The sequence below is a fragment of the Calidris pugnax genome, unplaced genomic scaffold, assembly GCF_001431845.1.
Source record: "Calidris pugnax isolate Ruff unplaced genomic scaffold, ASM143184v1 scaffold262, whole genome shotgun sequence".
Lineage (NCBI taxonomy): Eukaryota > Metazoa > Chordata > Aves > Charadriiformes > Scolopacidae > Calidris > Calidris pugnax.
The window spans coordinates 1,217,054-1,231,137 of record NW_015091043.1 but is presented as its reverse complement, the minus strand read 5'-3'; the positions used below and the strand labels follow the sequence as shown (position 1 = coordinate 1,231,137).

Below are 14,084 nucleotides of genomic sequence, written 5' to 3'. Positions count from 1 at the left end.
GACTGTACCTGCTTAGCTTGACCTCTGCTGTGCAGGGGAAGAGGAAGAACCTCTGCATCAGCCCTCTGCAACCCCCATCCACCCTCCCAGTGTAAAACTCCACTGGAAGTGCCACTCAGGGGTCCAGATTTGAGACCCAGCTTAACTCTTGCTGTCATTATAGCATGTTCACATAATACTTCATTCCGTTAGTGTAGTGGAGATGGTAGTTTTGTGGAGGTATTAAGTCATGAACAGTGTGCACTCTGGACAATTTTGCAGATCTGCTCACAGGAGCAGTGTGGCTTGATTGGTGCTCGCTCCTGAGGATTCAGCTGCTTGTATCTGCTTTTTCTTTCTCAAAGCTTCCAGCCACAGGCATCCTGTTGCACCAAAATGCCTTGCGTCAAAGCTGTCTTTCCATGGGGACTTCGTGGTGTCACCTGTCTCAGCATGTTTTTCCTGGCCCAGACCAAGTGCTTTTCTACGGGCAGTGCGTAGAGTGACTTGGTTTGGATGTTGCTTTGTGGGACCCACAAACAATCCAGTTGTTTGTAATTAAAGCATGAACTGATTTTGTTAGCTGCTGTCACAGAAGTGGGCAATGTCTGTGGATATTACAGGTGCGAAACAAGCAAAGAGCCCTGCTCATTTTCACTGAGCACAGAGCCTACAGGCATCGGAATGACTCCAGCAATTGCTCCAGCCTGTCCATATGTTTGTCATCATTCCTTCTTATTTCTGGCTGTCACGCCAGTCGTATTTGCTCCTCATGCCTTGTGGGTGGATCATACTCAGCTCTGCTGATACTGCATGCAAACACTTCAAGGGGAAGTACAGTTTCTAATTAAACATAAGTTCTTTTCTTGCACATCTTATTCTTTGCTTGCATGGGAGGTAATTCTTTTCACTGGTTCTCCTCTCCTCCCCTTAGCAATTTGCATTCTGCCCTGTCTCAATGGAGGTCGCTGTGTGGCCCCCTACCAGTGTGACTGCCCCCCTGGATGGACTGGATCGCGCTGCCATACAGGTAAAACTCCTTTCACATGTATTTTTTTCTCACTTTTTATGACTCTACTACTAATACCTAGCACAGTTCACTAAGAACTCCTTCGAACTACTGAGCTTCTCATAGGAAAACCCAGGCCTGCAATAATATTTCTGGAGGATTTGCTGTGCCCAGCTGCAACCTATTTTCAAACAGTCCCTGGTGGGTCTTTAAAATCCTCAGAAAAGTCTGCTCCCAGAAAGGGCAGACAGCATTCACAAGAGCACTCTCTGCAAAAAGCAGTGCAGAAGCAAGAGGATTTCCAAAGAGAAGAATAAAACTAGACTGTCCATTCCAAGAAGAGTTAAAATTTTATTTTCATCTTCAGCACATGGAGGTCACTATTAAGCTCACAAAGTAGCTGTAGATACTACAGAGGTTTTTAACCACATAGCTCTCTGGTTTGGGGGTTTCCCACTCACTGCCTGAGTGCTGAGCGAGTCGAGAGGGCAGAGCAAAGGAAGGATTTGCTTAAAGGTAGTTGAGTTTAATGGGTACATGGTACGTGGGTACCTTATATTTGGTATCATCTAAGTTCTCTTGTGGGCTCATTTTACTAGATCTCTTACATGCACCTAACTGAGGCTGAAAGGCATGTACCACAGCAAAAGAATGAGGGGTAGTGAGGAGAGTGATTGTAGGCTCCAGACTTCTATCCTAGCAAGTCAGCTTGTGTCAGATGAGGCTGATTTGCAAATGGGGATAGTATTCAAACCCGAGTTCACGTGGTTCCACATCAAGACTAAACAAATGTCAGTCTTTGAAAGGCTTTGGAAATAGCCAGTAAAACTCAGAGCAATTGAATGGTCGTTGAAAGGTCTTTCAATCATCATTAAATCTCAATCACTAATAAATGTTAACTATTTTTAAAAATTATTTTACAGCTTGTTCACTGTATTTTTATTGCCCAGGTGCACCTTAAGTGATTGTTAACAGGGCCTTAATGTGAAAACCTTGTTTTACCTTCCTGTAAGACTTTGCAGTGGCTGACTAGGTGAACTGGAGAAGGAAATCATGCTTTTGTTAATGAATGCTCATATTATTTGTTCAACTGATAAGAATAATGAGCTTGGGGGATAAGCTGTGTGATACACAGCAAACCCAACCATGTTTTCAGCGAATTGAGACTCCACAGCGAACATTTTAACTCAGAACTATTGTCTTCCAAAGGGACACTTGCCCAGCATGTAATGCATCATTTCCTCTCATGTTTCACAAACTTTACAGCTATAAAAGCATAGGTGGTTGAAGAGGATAGATGCCTTTTTCACTTTAGAGCCAGCAATTCAAAGCTGTTCAAGCTGACTTGCTTTTCAGTAGCTGTATCAAAGCCAATTCATAAAAGCTCATAACCACTGCTTGTGAAGTTACTAAACCACTTCACATTTTACTTACTGGTCTTGACCCTGTGCCATGACAGACCAAAGTGAAATGAGAAATATTTGGAATAACTGCTGGTCTCCCAGAAATAATTATGTGCATAAAGTGAGAGCTGAAGCTGTTTCATTCCAGAATCAGAAGTCATTTTCAATGTGACAAAGTTGGTGCACTTAATTGCACAGGCATGGTCCATCTCCATAACCTCCTGCCATTGTTTGTTAGTGTTTGGCCCAGAGGAATTGTAGTAATGTATTTCCATCTCCTTTCACATTCCTGTGATTGCTCATTTCCATTTCCTGCAACACCATTTTAATCAGTGTTTCCTGATGCATATTCCTTGCAAAAATACTGCCCAGCATTCGTCCTCACTGGTATCTTTAGATCTGTCTTCTAGATATGGCATTATCTGATTAAAAGACTTCATGTCTTTCAGCTTTCCTTTGATATAAATGTCTGTGTTTGAAGGACCTCATTAAGAGAGTCTCTAAATCTGTTCTCTAAATTGTTTGGTGCTTTATCTTCTAGTCTCAAAATTGGTAGGAAGACTTGAAGCTTTGACTTTTGTTAGGCTGCCACCCAAATGCAGATGCAGCCATTTCACGGCTGGCCCAGCATGACCCTGTTAGGCAGGCTAGTGTGTGTTCTCTAATTCACATTCACCTAGTCACACCTCTTAGGGCTATCCAGTGTCCTTCAGGAACTTGCTGTCATTCTCTGCTTCCTTTTCTTGCCCCCACACAGGTTGCCATTGTGTGAAGTCTTACTCCTTGCCTGCTGTTGATCTGTAAATGCTTTTCTGACCTTCAGCTTTCTCTTTTCATTCTGCTTCATTCTGTACTTTTTTACCACATCTGGTGTCTGCTTGTCCTGGCTGCTGTTTAGCTGTCACATTCCTTTCAAATAAACCCACATTTTCTTGCCAGAAAGGGGAGGGCCTATTCTCCTGTGCAACTTCTGGCTCTTCTAGTTCCTCCTCCTGCTTCCGCTTGCATTCCTTTTTTTTGCCTCGACTTGAGGCAAAAAGAACAGCATTTTTAAGGCAACATAAAATAACACACTGGCTATTTCCTGCAGGTCACACACTGCAGCAGGCAGCCAAAGCAGCAGAAATTGTGAAATCCCATTGAGCAGAGATGTGCTTTGCAGGCTGCCCTTTGCAGAGCAAGCCGTCTTCTACAACAGACTCACTGCTGATATTTAATGTTGTAGTTTTGAGAGTAGCCCGTTCTTAACAGAATCCCCTAGGCTGGAACAGTGCCCTGTTCCTCAGTTCCACTTGTTGTGGGTCTGCTCATTAACGTGACTCTCTCTGTGTCTGTTTTTACCCAGCTGTTTGCCAGTTGCCTTGCTTAAATGGTGGGAAGTGCATACGCCCAAATCGGTGCTATTGTCCCTCCTCATGGACTGGCCATGACTGCTCCAGGTAAGTGCTGCTGAGTTCTGCCCCATAGCTAGGCTGAATCACACCCTGCTGAACTCTCAATCTGAAGAATGTGCAGCTAATTTTGCATGTTTTGAGCATCTCTAGATCCTGTAAATCCGTAGTCATTGCATGGCTCATGATTTATTGGCAATCTGGAAGGACCTTAGAGAGTACGCTGCAAAATTATTGCCAAACTTCTAGAAAACTTAGGAAATGGTACATTTACTTGTAAGCAGACAGGCAGACCTTCAAGGTTTAGCCTTATTTTTAATGGTGTTAACTGAAATGTTTGTGGTGATGAAATACAGAAAGTTCTTCAGGAAGTTTGGGTGGCCTGCTGTGTACAAGTGTGCATTTTGAACTGTGTATACCTCAGCTGGGTTCAGGTTCAAGACTAGGGTCATGCAACAGATGTTATAAATAATAGCTCTTCATACTGTTCATACTGTTCTTCATACTGTTCTTCATACTCAGCTCTTCATAGTGCTGAGTGGTGTAGTCATTTAAAGAGTACAACACAGTGCCTCTGAGTCAAGTCGGAGTTCACATCACCTGGCAGTGCAGTCCCTGTATCAAGAGGCCCAAGGACTGGGCTTAGATCTGGTTCATCTGTGCTCTTTTTTAGAGAGTTTCACCAGTGCTTTTGTTTGGGTTTGCTGATTCACATCCAGTGGGGCCCATAACAGACTAGGTTTTCAAATCAGTGAGCCCCGTCACATGTGAGGCAGCATTTACAAGTCTTAAACGTAGCTTTAGCTGTTTTTTAAAGTAAGCATGTGAATTTTGGGTGTTTGCCTTTGAGGTTGGTCTGAACAGTTTTCCGTTGAAAAGCTATTTTATTTCATGCTGCTATTAAGAGCCATTTACAACCCTGAAGAGGGGAGACAATGATGATATTGTTGTGGTCGGGAATCGGATATAATAACAAAACATGCAGAATGAGTTCTTCTCCCTGTATGGAATATTAATGAGGGCCATGAAACACATGCTAGCCAAAATATTTATACCTCAGCTCACACAGGCTCCTACTGAACACATTGGTCATTATGCTGGAGAGCTAAGTAAATGACAGTTGAATATTACTATTTTTCTTTGGGATACAGACAAGGCCTAGGACATTGTACATTTTTTCTATTCTTCTTTCTGGACAAGTAGTGACAGAAATTCCTCCCTGTCTATCTGAGATGTTGTTTATCCTAAAGCTACTGAAAAAATGCTTGTTTAAGAAATTACTGCCAACAAACAGTATCCAGCTTTAGAATGTAAGCTCCGCCTATAAAGTCTGATAGTATTTCCATTTAGGACATGAAGCAGAGAAGCCCAGATCCAGTGGATGTAGCAGCCAAAAAATACGGAATGTTATCACTGAGGCAAAGCAAAGTTTCAGGCTGTTGACAAACTGGACTCTCCTTGTTTTTTCATCCAAGTCTGTAGCTCTGTGCAGCATTGTGAACTCTGAGAGAGCGTGGATGATTAGCCCTACAGGCTTGAGGTCCAGCAGCTCATCTCTTCAAGAGTTCTTTGAGAGGAAATTTTTCCACACAGAACTGGGGGAGGGGAGGGCCAGGGCGGGTAGAGGAGAGGGCACAGAAACAAGCACAAAGATCTGTTTCATATTTTGTTAAGGTTTGCCCTCAGCTGCTGGTGGCTCCTCTTTATGGGTTATGATGCTGTGCTGATGACTCAAAAACAATACATGCAGAACAGGAGAAAATGCCATGTTATCAAAGATTCACTGTTGCAGGTTAACTAGGTGTGATTTATAAGGGGAAGCTGAAAAGCCCAAAAGGTTTTGCCAGCATCCAGGGCAAGATTAGTCCCAAACCACTCTGTGATGAGTCATGACATACATTAAATGCCAGATATCTGTATGCCCCACACCCACCCCTTTTTCCCTTTCAATATGCCATCTCTAGCTGTGGCGCCCCAATCCCTGGAGTACCTGCAGACTCCATCCTCTCATGCCTCGCTGCTGGTCTTGTTTGGTATGTTCTGTACAGCACCCATTTTATTTTGTTTGTGTTTTTTTGACGCAGGAAACGGAAGGCTGGATTCTCTCCCTTTTAACATCAGAGCAGCAGTTCTACCTTCAGATACCTTTCTTCAGCCTAGGCACCAGGACTTGGAATCTAACGCATCATAAATCAAATCCATTGCTTTCCTTGCCCCCCCCCCCCAGCTCCCTTGTTTTGTATTTTATTTTGTGATACATTTTTTACTATACCTTTCCATTTTTAAAGAAATTCATCTGTATTTTTCATTTACAAAAGTATTATCAAGTATATGCTGCTACACACACACACACACCATACCCACATACAAAGATTCCTACTGTCCACTGAGGAAGTGGTTGTGTACAGTGAGGCCGCTCCCATTTCTTACATACTGTCAGCTAATTAAACAATAATATACTGCCAACCGTGATTAAACAGAATGTGGCAATTCTGCTTACCATCTCTTGAAGCATACTGCTGTCCAGTGACTCAAAAGTAAAGAATAGTTATACAAGGCTAACTGAGCCACTAAACTTTGCATTGGGCCTATTTCTGAACTCACGCTGACGTAGATTAGAAGTACCCTGTGATAAAGTCCATGCTGTAACCACAGTTTCTGGTGGGCGTAAGAAGAAGATTCTGTAATGTGTTTTCTGTGACATTAACATAATTGGGGAGTGACTTAATGGAAGGCATCAGCGTGAATTTTACCTGAGATTTATTGGTAAAATAGTCCAAAATGTGAAAGAGATGAGAGGACATCGTGTCATTCAGAGAAAGGTGGACTAAGCCCAGCCAGCAAGAGCCTTTGAGGCTTTTTGGCTTATGGGCAGTTCAGGTGTAGCTCTAAAGCTGGATAATCCAGGATCCAGCAGCAGGAAGCAGGAGGACCACTGAAACTTGCACTCCCCACTTGCCATGGGATGAACCACCTGCCTGTGGTGGTGCTTCCACATCCCTTTCCTGTGTAAATTGTGAAATACTTGCCTATCAGCTGTCTGCCAGGTGGATGCTTTTGGTACATGGGGTTTGGGTCCCAAAGTCTGACTGTCCCTAAGATGGAAAGAGAAAGCACCAGTTACATTTATAGGCGAAATTTTGCTATTTGCTTACAGAAAGGTTGTATTTTTGTTGTGCAGAACCTTCAGAGAACTGGAAAAGGCCTCTTTTGAGTACACACACACAGGCAGAAGCGCTCGGCTGAGTGAGAAGTACTGAGAGCACACATGCTGTCAGTTTCCTCTTCCTCACAGTGTTGATGCCATTGCAGCCGAGGATGACACACACCCGAGTGCCACCGTTAAGTCATGCTCTGATGAACTGAGATGCTACGGTCTACCTGTGATTAACCAGGGTGGTGGAATTACAAGGTGGAAATCACATTCATTTTTTGAGGTCAAATGTTTGGTAATTATTGTCAGTTACCAAAAAGTCTGATCTATGAAAGAAGACGTCTGAGTGAGAACCTAAGAGTCATTGATCAGAAGTTCCATTTTTTCCCAGTAATAATAGAAAAGCCTGACTTGCAGTCAGCTCTGGGAAAGAAGGAGAAATATATTTTACCTTCCGTAGCATTTCTGCTTAGTTACCCTCCGGATTAAGAGTGTACACACCCTGCCCCACCCCTCCCTCCTTCATAGTTTACCTTCCCTTTATGAATGCATGAACTTGGACGCAGGAGAGTGATACGACACCAAAATGAGCTAACAGTTACAGTAATAGGGCACTAGTAAATACTGACACATAACTGATGGCTGTTAGCCCAAGACCAGAAATGGGGAAAAAAGAAACAAACGCAGTTGTGAGCCAATGAGGGCTTTCATCCAATTAAAAGAAAAACAAATAGGTAAAGAATAGGAGTCATTAGGGGATCAGATTAATGTGAATGTAGATTCCTTCCCAGTGGGAGCTGCAACCAGCTGAAGAGTTGTCGTTTCAGCTCCCACAACCTTCTTTTTCTAATGGACTCTGTTAGCACGTAGCAACCATCTTCTGTCTCCCAGCTTGCTCCACAGCCATCGACGTTTACAGCTCTGTCTGGAGTTAGTGCTCAGTAAACAACGTCCACGTTTCAACCCAGAGTCACCACCATCTGTAGGCACATTGTTCCTTGCCCTCCTTGCTGCCTTAACAACATATGAATGGAAGCTGCAGTGAGCAGCGCAGGACTTCTCAAGAGAAGGAGTTCATGGGTGAGAAAAGCAGATCTTTATTTACGTGTCGCTCTCGTGTTTTGGTCCCTTTTCCAGTGTGCTCCTCTGGTGTGTGCCCTGACTCTGCCCAGGTGTTCTCCAGAGCAGAACAGCAGCGGGGAGGACAGTGCTTAGAGCTGGCAGGACGTTGTAGGAGACATTAGGGCTGCGGGATGGCTTTTAGCACCCCAGTGTCACACTGGTGACCAGGACATGGAGTCCTGGGATCAAGCCAGTCAAGACGTTTTGTAAGGAGATGTGGTGGTAGGACAGAGTAGCTGAAACTAGAGGCTGTTATATTAGTGCTGTTGATGATGTTTTGATACTTGCTGGAACACTTTCCCCTCCCTACCCAGTACTGTATTGTCATTTATGTCACTTCTTGTTGTGTGTTTTAAACGACTTCTGTGTGATGCACTTTACACTGTAAATAAAGTTGCACCCCGTTTAGTACCCATACAGAGGTAACACTGCACTCTTTTCTTAATGCCTCCCAACAAAAATATCAACCCACCCTTTAGGACCTGCTGGCAAAGCCTGAGTGTTAGGGCAATGGGGCTCCACTCAAGGGAAAAGATGAAGTAACTGCCAGTAATCTTAAAAGGTTCTGCTGCTTTAGTCCAGGCTTGATCTTCAGATAAAAATGCAGTTAGCACCTAATTTTTCAATTCCTTTCTGCTGGAGCATATTTTAAAACCCATAAGGGCCAAATTTACCACTGGCCTAAACAGATGCATTAAAACCTGCTTCACTTACTACGCACAGCAGATGAAGACACAGCTTGTTTTATTCTGCACCAGTACTGGAATTTTTAAAGCTGTGGAGACACCCATATTCAAAGACAGTTGGGGTTACCAAAAAACTTTTGTAACTCTAGCAGCACTCCTCCAAATAAGGAATATAAATGATGTAGCAGTCAAAAGTTTTAGGGTGTGGTGTTTTTTAAGGTAATATTGGTAAAGCCTTTCCGTGTTTTCATACACCCTCATAAGAGGAGGCTCTGAAGAGCAAAAGGTGATCTGTGCTTCAAAGCTTCCCCCTGAACCACCACCCCCACAGGTGGTGTGAGGCTGCAGACAGTGCTGGTAACGAGGCCCTGAAATTTGACGTGGGCTCGGATCCTGTACATCCTGGAGGAACACGGGGCACTGCCTCATTTGAAAGTAAGTGTGGAAAGAACAGGGCTCTTTCCCTGGCCCCGTCCTCTGCCATGAAGACTGCGTGGGCTCAAGCATTGAAGGCAGCCAGCTGACACCCAGGTCTTTCTGGTGACACCAGGTCTCTCCATTGACACCCAGGTCTCTCTGGTGACACCAGGTCTCTCCATTGACACCCAGGTCTCTCTGCTGGTGGAAGTGCAGTGGGAAAGGTACGAGTGTGGGCTCTGGTCCCGGTGGGCAGCGGATGGGGTTCATGCGTGCCAGCAGATGTGACCTGCAGGAGTTCCCTCTGTACCCAGAGGACAGCTCGAGCAGTGATCTCTTCTGCATCTCAGCACAGGAACAGTTTGTGCCTCTCAGACTCGTCTCAGAGCAGTTGGGGTCCTCACCACAGGAAGGGTCCCCGCTGCTGTTGCCGCACTGCGGATGATTTTCTGGGAGAACACGCCCTGACCACGCGTTTCCAGCGGTGAGAGACGGGCACTGCAGTACCCAGAGGCAGGCCAGGTGGAAGATGCAGCACCATTATTGATCTCTTTCTCTCAGGTTATTTCCACTCATGCACACGAGGCAGAGTACTTCATCTCCGGCCCATTTACGACAAGCTCCTCCCCCAGGACCAGGGCTGCACTTCCACTGCCTTTGCTTTACAGGCTGATGCATTGCTCGTTCCTGCCCATATCAGGGTCTGCCAGCTCTGCCAGCCGACCTCGAAGCACTGTGAAAGCTGATGCTCTTCACAAGCTGATTGACGTGGTTCTTTGGTGCAGGCTGGTCCATCCTGCCAGGCATTGCTCGCATGGGTGGACCAGCGTGACCACCTTGTGCTACAAGAAGCACCATGCATGGCCTGGTGGATATGACACAGTTTCTCCCAGCCAGTGGCAGGCCCCATCCCTGGAGGTGTTCAGGGCCAGGCTGGATGGGGCTTTGAGCAACCTGCTCTAGTGGGAGGTGTCCCTGCCCATGGCAGGGGGGTTGGAACCAGGTGGTCTTTAAGGTCCCTTCCAACTCTAACCATTCCATGATTCTGTAAGAAAGTCACTTCAAGTCCTCCCATTTTACAAGTCAGATGAGCCCTTCCTTCTTCACCAAGGTGCTGCAGGTGAGATCTAAGCATGACTATCATCATTATTAACGGCAGCCCTTCTGCAGGTGTCATCCATACACCTCATGGACCAGCATTAACCCAAATCTTCCCAGTCTAGTCCCTTTGCTGAATGTAAATCCTCCTCCCTCAGGCTGTCAATTGCAGGCAAAAGCTGCTGAGCAGATCATCCTGGAGACTCGAGTCCTCTTTTTATCTCCAGAAGCTCTGAGGCTATGGCAATGTCATCCAGCCCAGGCCAGCACCAGGTCTTGGTGGCAGGTCTTGGCCTGGGACCTCCCTTCTCCCTGGCACCCCGCTCCACTGGCTGGCTCACAGCAGGTCTGTGAGTCCCTGCTGGTGCAGCTCTGAGCAGGGGGGCACTGGCTGAGGGATGGGACCACAGGTAGGGTCCTGGGCTGCTGCAATGGGCACAGGGGGTCCAGCCCTGTGCAGAGTGTCTGCCTCACACCTGCACCCCCGGGCAGGTCCCAGGTATTGCTGAGTGCTGAGGGAATGATAAAAGGGAATTTTTCTTGGCTGTTTCTGCAGGGCTGTCACGTCGACTGGGAGCCCCCCAAGCCACACAGGGCACGGGGAGCCGGGCTGCACGACCACCCCCGGCTGAGCCAGGGAGGCAGCTGTTTCTCCAGGCAAAGGACAGGGTGGCAGCACATCCTGCAAAAAACAAAACCTCGCAGGGGGACCTTGTCCTGACTCTGCTGCTGCCCCTCCACCCCAGGAAAAAAAGAAAGGTCCAGTCAGGAGCTAACGCCAGGCACCAGGCGTGGGAGCCCAGGAGGGGCCGTCTTCCACCCCCCGGGAGTGGGGAAGGGGCAAAAAAAACCCCACAGTCAAACAGGGTCAGCCTCCCAGCTCCCTGGGAGAGCCTGGGCCCAACTCCAGACCCACCACGGGGCATTTCAGGAATTCTGGTAAGGGGAGCGCCCTGCCAATGCCCTTTTTCCATGCTAGGGAAAAAAAAAAAAAAAAAAAAAAAAAAGATGGCAAAATGTGAGGATGTGTGGTATGACAAGACCGGAAACCTCAATAAAGCTGCAGTTCAGAAAGCACTTAAGTATACGGTCATGTCATGTATCCATTAGGGGTACTTAGCTGCACCCATGCAGTTAAAAACAAGCTTAAGCGTTTTTCTGGAGCTGCAGCCTCAGTCATTATGGGATTATGATAAATATGAAAAACTGCGGCTGCCCTGCAGACACGGCTGGGACGGCTGCTGGGTGCCTGGCACCGGGTATGTGCCGTCAGCTGAATCCAACAGGCTGATAAGAGAGGTGGCTGCCCAGTCAGGTGTTGCTAGGCCAGATGTCTGGTTTGATTTTTATTAAATATAAAAAAAAAAAAAAAAAAAAAAAAAAAGGATGGCAAAATGTGAGGATGTGTGGTATGACAAGACCGGAAACCTCAATAAAGCTGCAGTTCAGAAAGCACTTAAGTATACGGTCATGTCATGTATCCATTAGGGGTACTTAGCTGCACCCATGCAGTTAAAAACAAGCTTAAGCGTTTTTCTGGAGCTGCAGCCTCAGTCATTATGGGATTATGATAAATATGAAAAACTGCGGCTGCCCTGCAGACACGGCTGGGACGGCTGCTGGGTGCCTGGCACCGGGTATGTGCCGTCAGCTGAATCCAACAGGCTGATAAGAGAGGTGGCTGCCCAGTCAGGTGTTGCTAGGCCAGATGTCTGGTTTGATTTTTATTAAATAGCTTGGTTAACAATCTGGGGTAAGGGATAAACAGCTCATTAATTAATCCTGCTGCTAATGAGCAGGGAGGTGCCGTAAGCACCTGTGGGAATAAATTACATAAAGGAAGAGTAATCATATTAAGGGGAAATGACGTGAAATTAAAGTTAGAAATGACAAGTCAGTGCTTTCTGAGCAAAAAACCCAAAACAAATGTGCCCCTGGGGAGGGAGGGAGGTGTGAAGGCATCTGATGCCCTGGCTATTCCCACCCACAGCAGGCGTGGATTTCCTGCTTGGGAAGAGGCAAGACTGGCAGGAGAGAGGAGAGTACAATAAAGACCAGCCCACAGCGCAGCGGAGATGCAGCAGCAGAGCCTCTGTGATTCTGGGTTCCAGCAAGGTTATGCTTTCTCTCTGGCCGGCACCATGAGGTGATGCTGCTGCTCTTCCCTCTCCTGCTGGCACATGAAGCAAGTGGCAGCTGGTGTCCCCGTGGGAGGAGGAGGAATGTCCCAAGGGCTGGAGGTGCTGGGCTCTGAAAGAGCAGATAAATAAGGGAAGATAAATGCAGCCAGGCAGAGGGAGCAGATCCTGGCCATGCCACCAAGGATCGCACTGCACAGCACAACCGGGAGAGCCAGCTCCTGCTGGGAGCCTTGGCTCCAGCATTTCCCTCCTGCTCGGAGCGTGATTTTGCAACCTAAATGTTCTGAAAGTATGGGGTGCTCCCAATGTCATCCCTGGCAGGGCTACGTAAGCCAGCCATGGGTGGCTGCTGTGTACAAATCCGTGTCTGAGGACGCTTCGGAGAGGAGTCGCTGAGTGTGGCTCTAGGAAGATGTATAAAAACAGGACTGAAGATAAATAGAGCAGATATCCCATTGCATCAAAAAGCGTATGCGCTTTTCAGGCTACCTGTGGGCTGGGGTCCCTCTGAGAAAATCATGGATTTTGTCAGTTCAGTTAGAGTAAAACTAGGCATGGTACAGCATGACAAACATGCCGTGAAGTCCAGAGAGCTCACTCCAACAGACTTCTTATATTTCTGCTTTCAAGAAGCTACTGGGGTTTTTTTGAGTCTTTCAAGTTATTCATGAAAAAATGCAAAAGTAGTGAAGAATGCAGACAGTCTGCCTGGGGATGCATGACTCAGTCTACACCAACAATGGCACTTTGGAAACCATCAAACACTTAAGCACAGGGGATTAGAAGCAGGAGCCATGTCCCTCCACCTACATTTCCAAGAAAATCCATAATTGGCCCTTAGGGCAATAGAGATAAAAGCTGAGCAGCAAAAGTGAAGGTGCAGGCTTGCACGAGAGCTCTCCTTCACCACTGCCAGACTCAGGCTCCCACTCTGACTCAAAAAAGGCTCAGAACCCTGTCACATTTGAGACGTGGTCGGGCACACCACCTCCCTCGGCCCTGTTCTCATTTCTGGTGGGTCCCTTTGGGCCCCAAAGCAGCTGCAGATATCCTTGGCGATCGATGTTCGGTGTTGGGCGAAGGCCCTCCTGTGGAGTTTAATGAAATTCAAATCAAACAGAGGATCAGGATCTATCTGAGGCATCAGTGGGCTAGAGCAGGAAATAACAGCCGGGGTGAGTCCCTGCCCAAGGACAACAAAGGGCACAACTGGATTTTCCACATTGTCCGACACCCCAAAAATTTCCATCGGACTTGTGCGTCGCTTAATGCAGAAAAATCTCTGCCATGAGAAAACCTCCATGGCTGATAACCCCCACCACATGAGCTGTTTCTGTACATCCCTCGTGCACACAGAGGTGCAGTGTCCCCATCCCCGTGCCTGGGGAAGCAGCCCCTGCTCTTGTGCCAGCCCCACGTCTCCCCACGCTGCACCGAGGGGTGGACAGGCTGTGGGCTGCAAGGGATGGTCCACATCAGCTTCCCATGGCCAAAGTGACTTCTTCTAACTTAAAAACAGCGAAAGGCTGTTGGCAGGAGGCTTAGTCATGCCCTGCCTGTGCAGGCAGGCATCTCCAGGGCTGCACAGCACTGAGCCAGACCCACGGCAGCCTTGCCCTGCTCTGCCCCACGGTGAGACCCTTTCCAAGGGCAGCCACCCAGAGAAGCAATGCCCAGAATGTTG

The 14,084-nt window shown here is 47.0% G+C and overlaps 1 protein-coding gene across 1 annotated transcript in view; it reads left to right on the top strand.

Moving 5' to 3' along the window:
• The window catches only part of SVEP1 (sushi, von Willebrand factor type A, EGF and pentraxin domain containing 1), a 131,896-nt gene extending 123,421 nt beyond the window's left edge, over positions 1–8,475 (top strand). The window contains exons 48-50 of the mRNA XM_014956427.1: positions 914–1,009; positions 3,737–3,830; positions 5,867–8,475. Coding sequence (XP_014811913.1) covers positions 914–1,009; positions 3,737–3,830; positions 5,867–5,897 — 221 coding nt within the window. The 3' untranslated portion in view covers positions 5,898–8,475. The remainder of the gene's footprint in view (positions 1–913; positions 1,010–3,736; positions 3,831–5,866) is intronic.
• Positions 8,476–14,084: the final 5,609 nt, after the last annotated feature.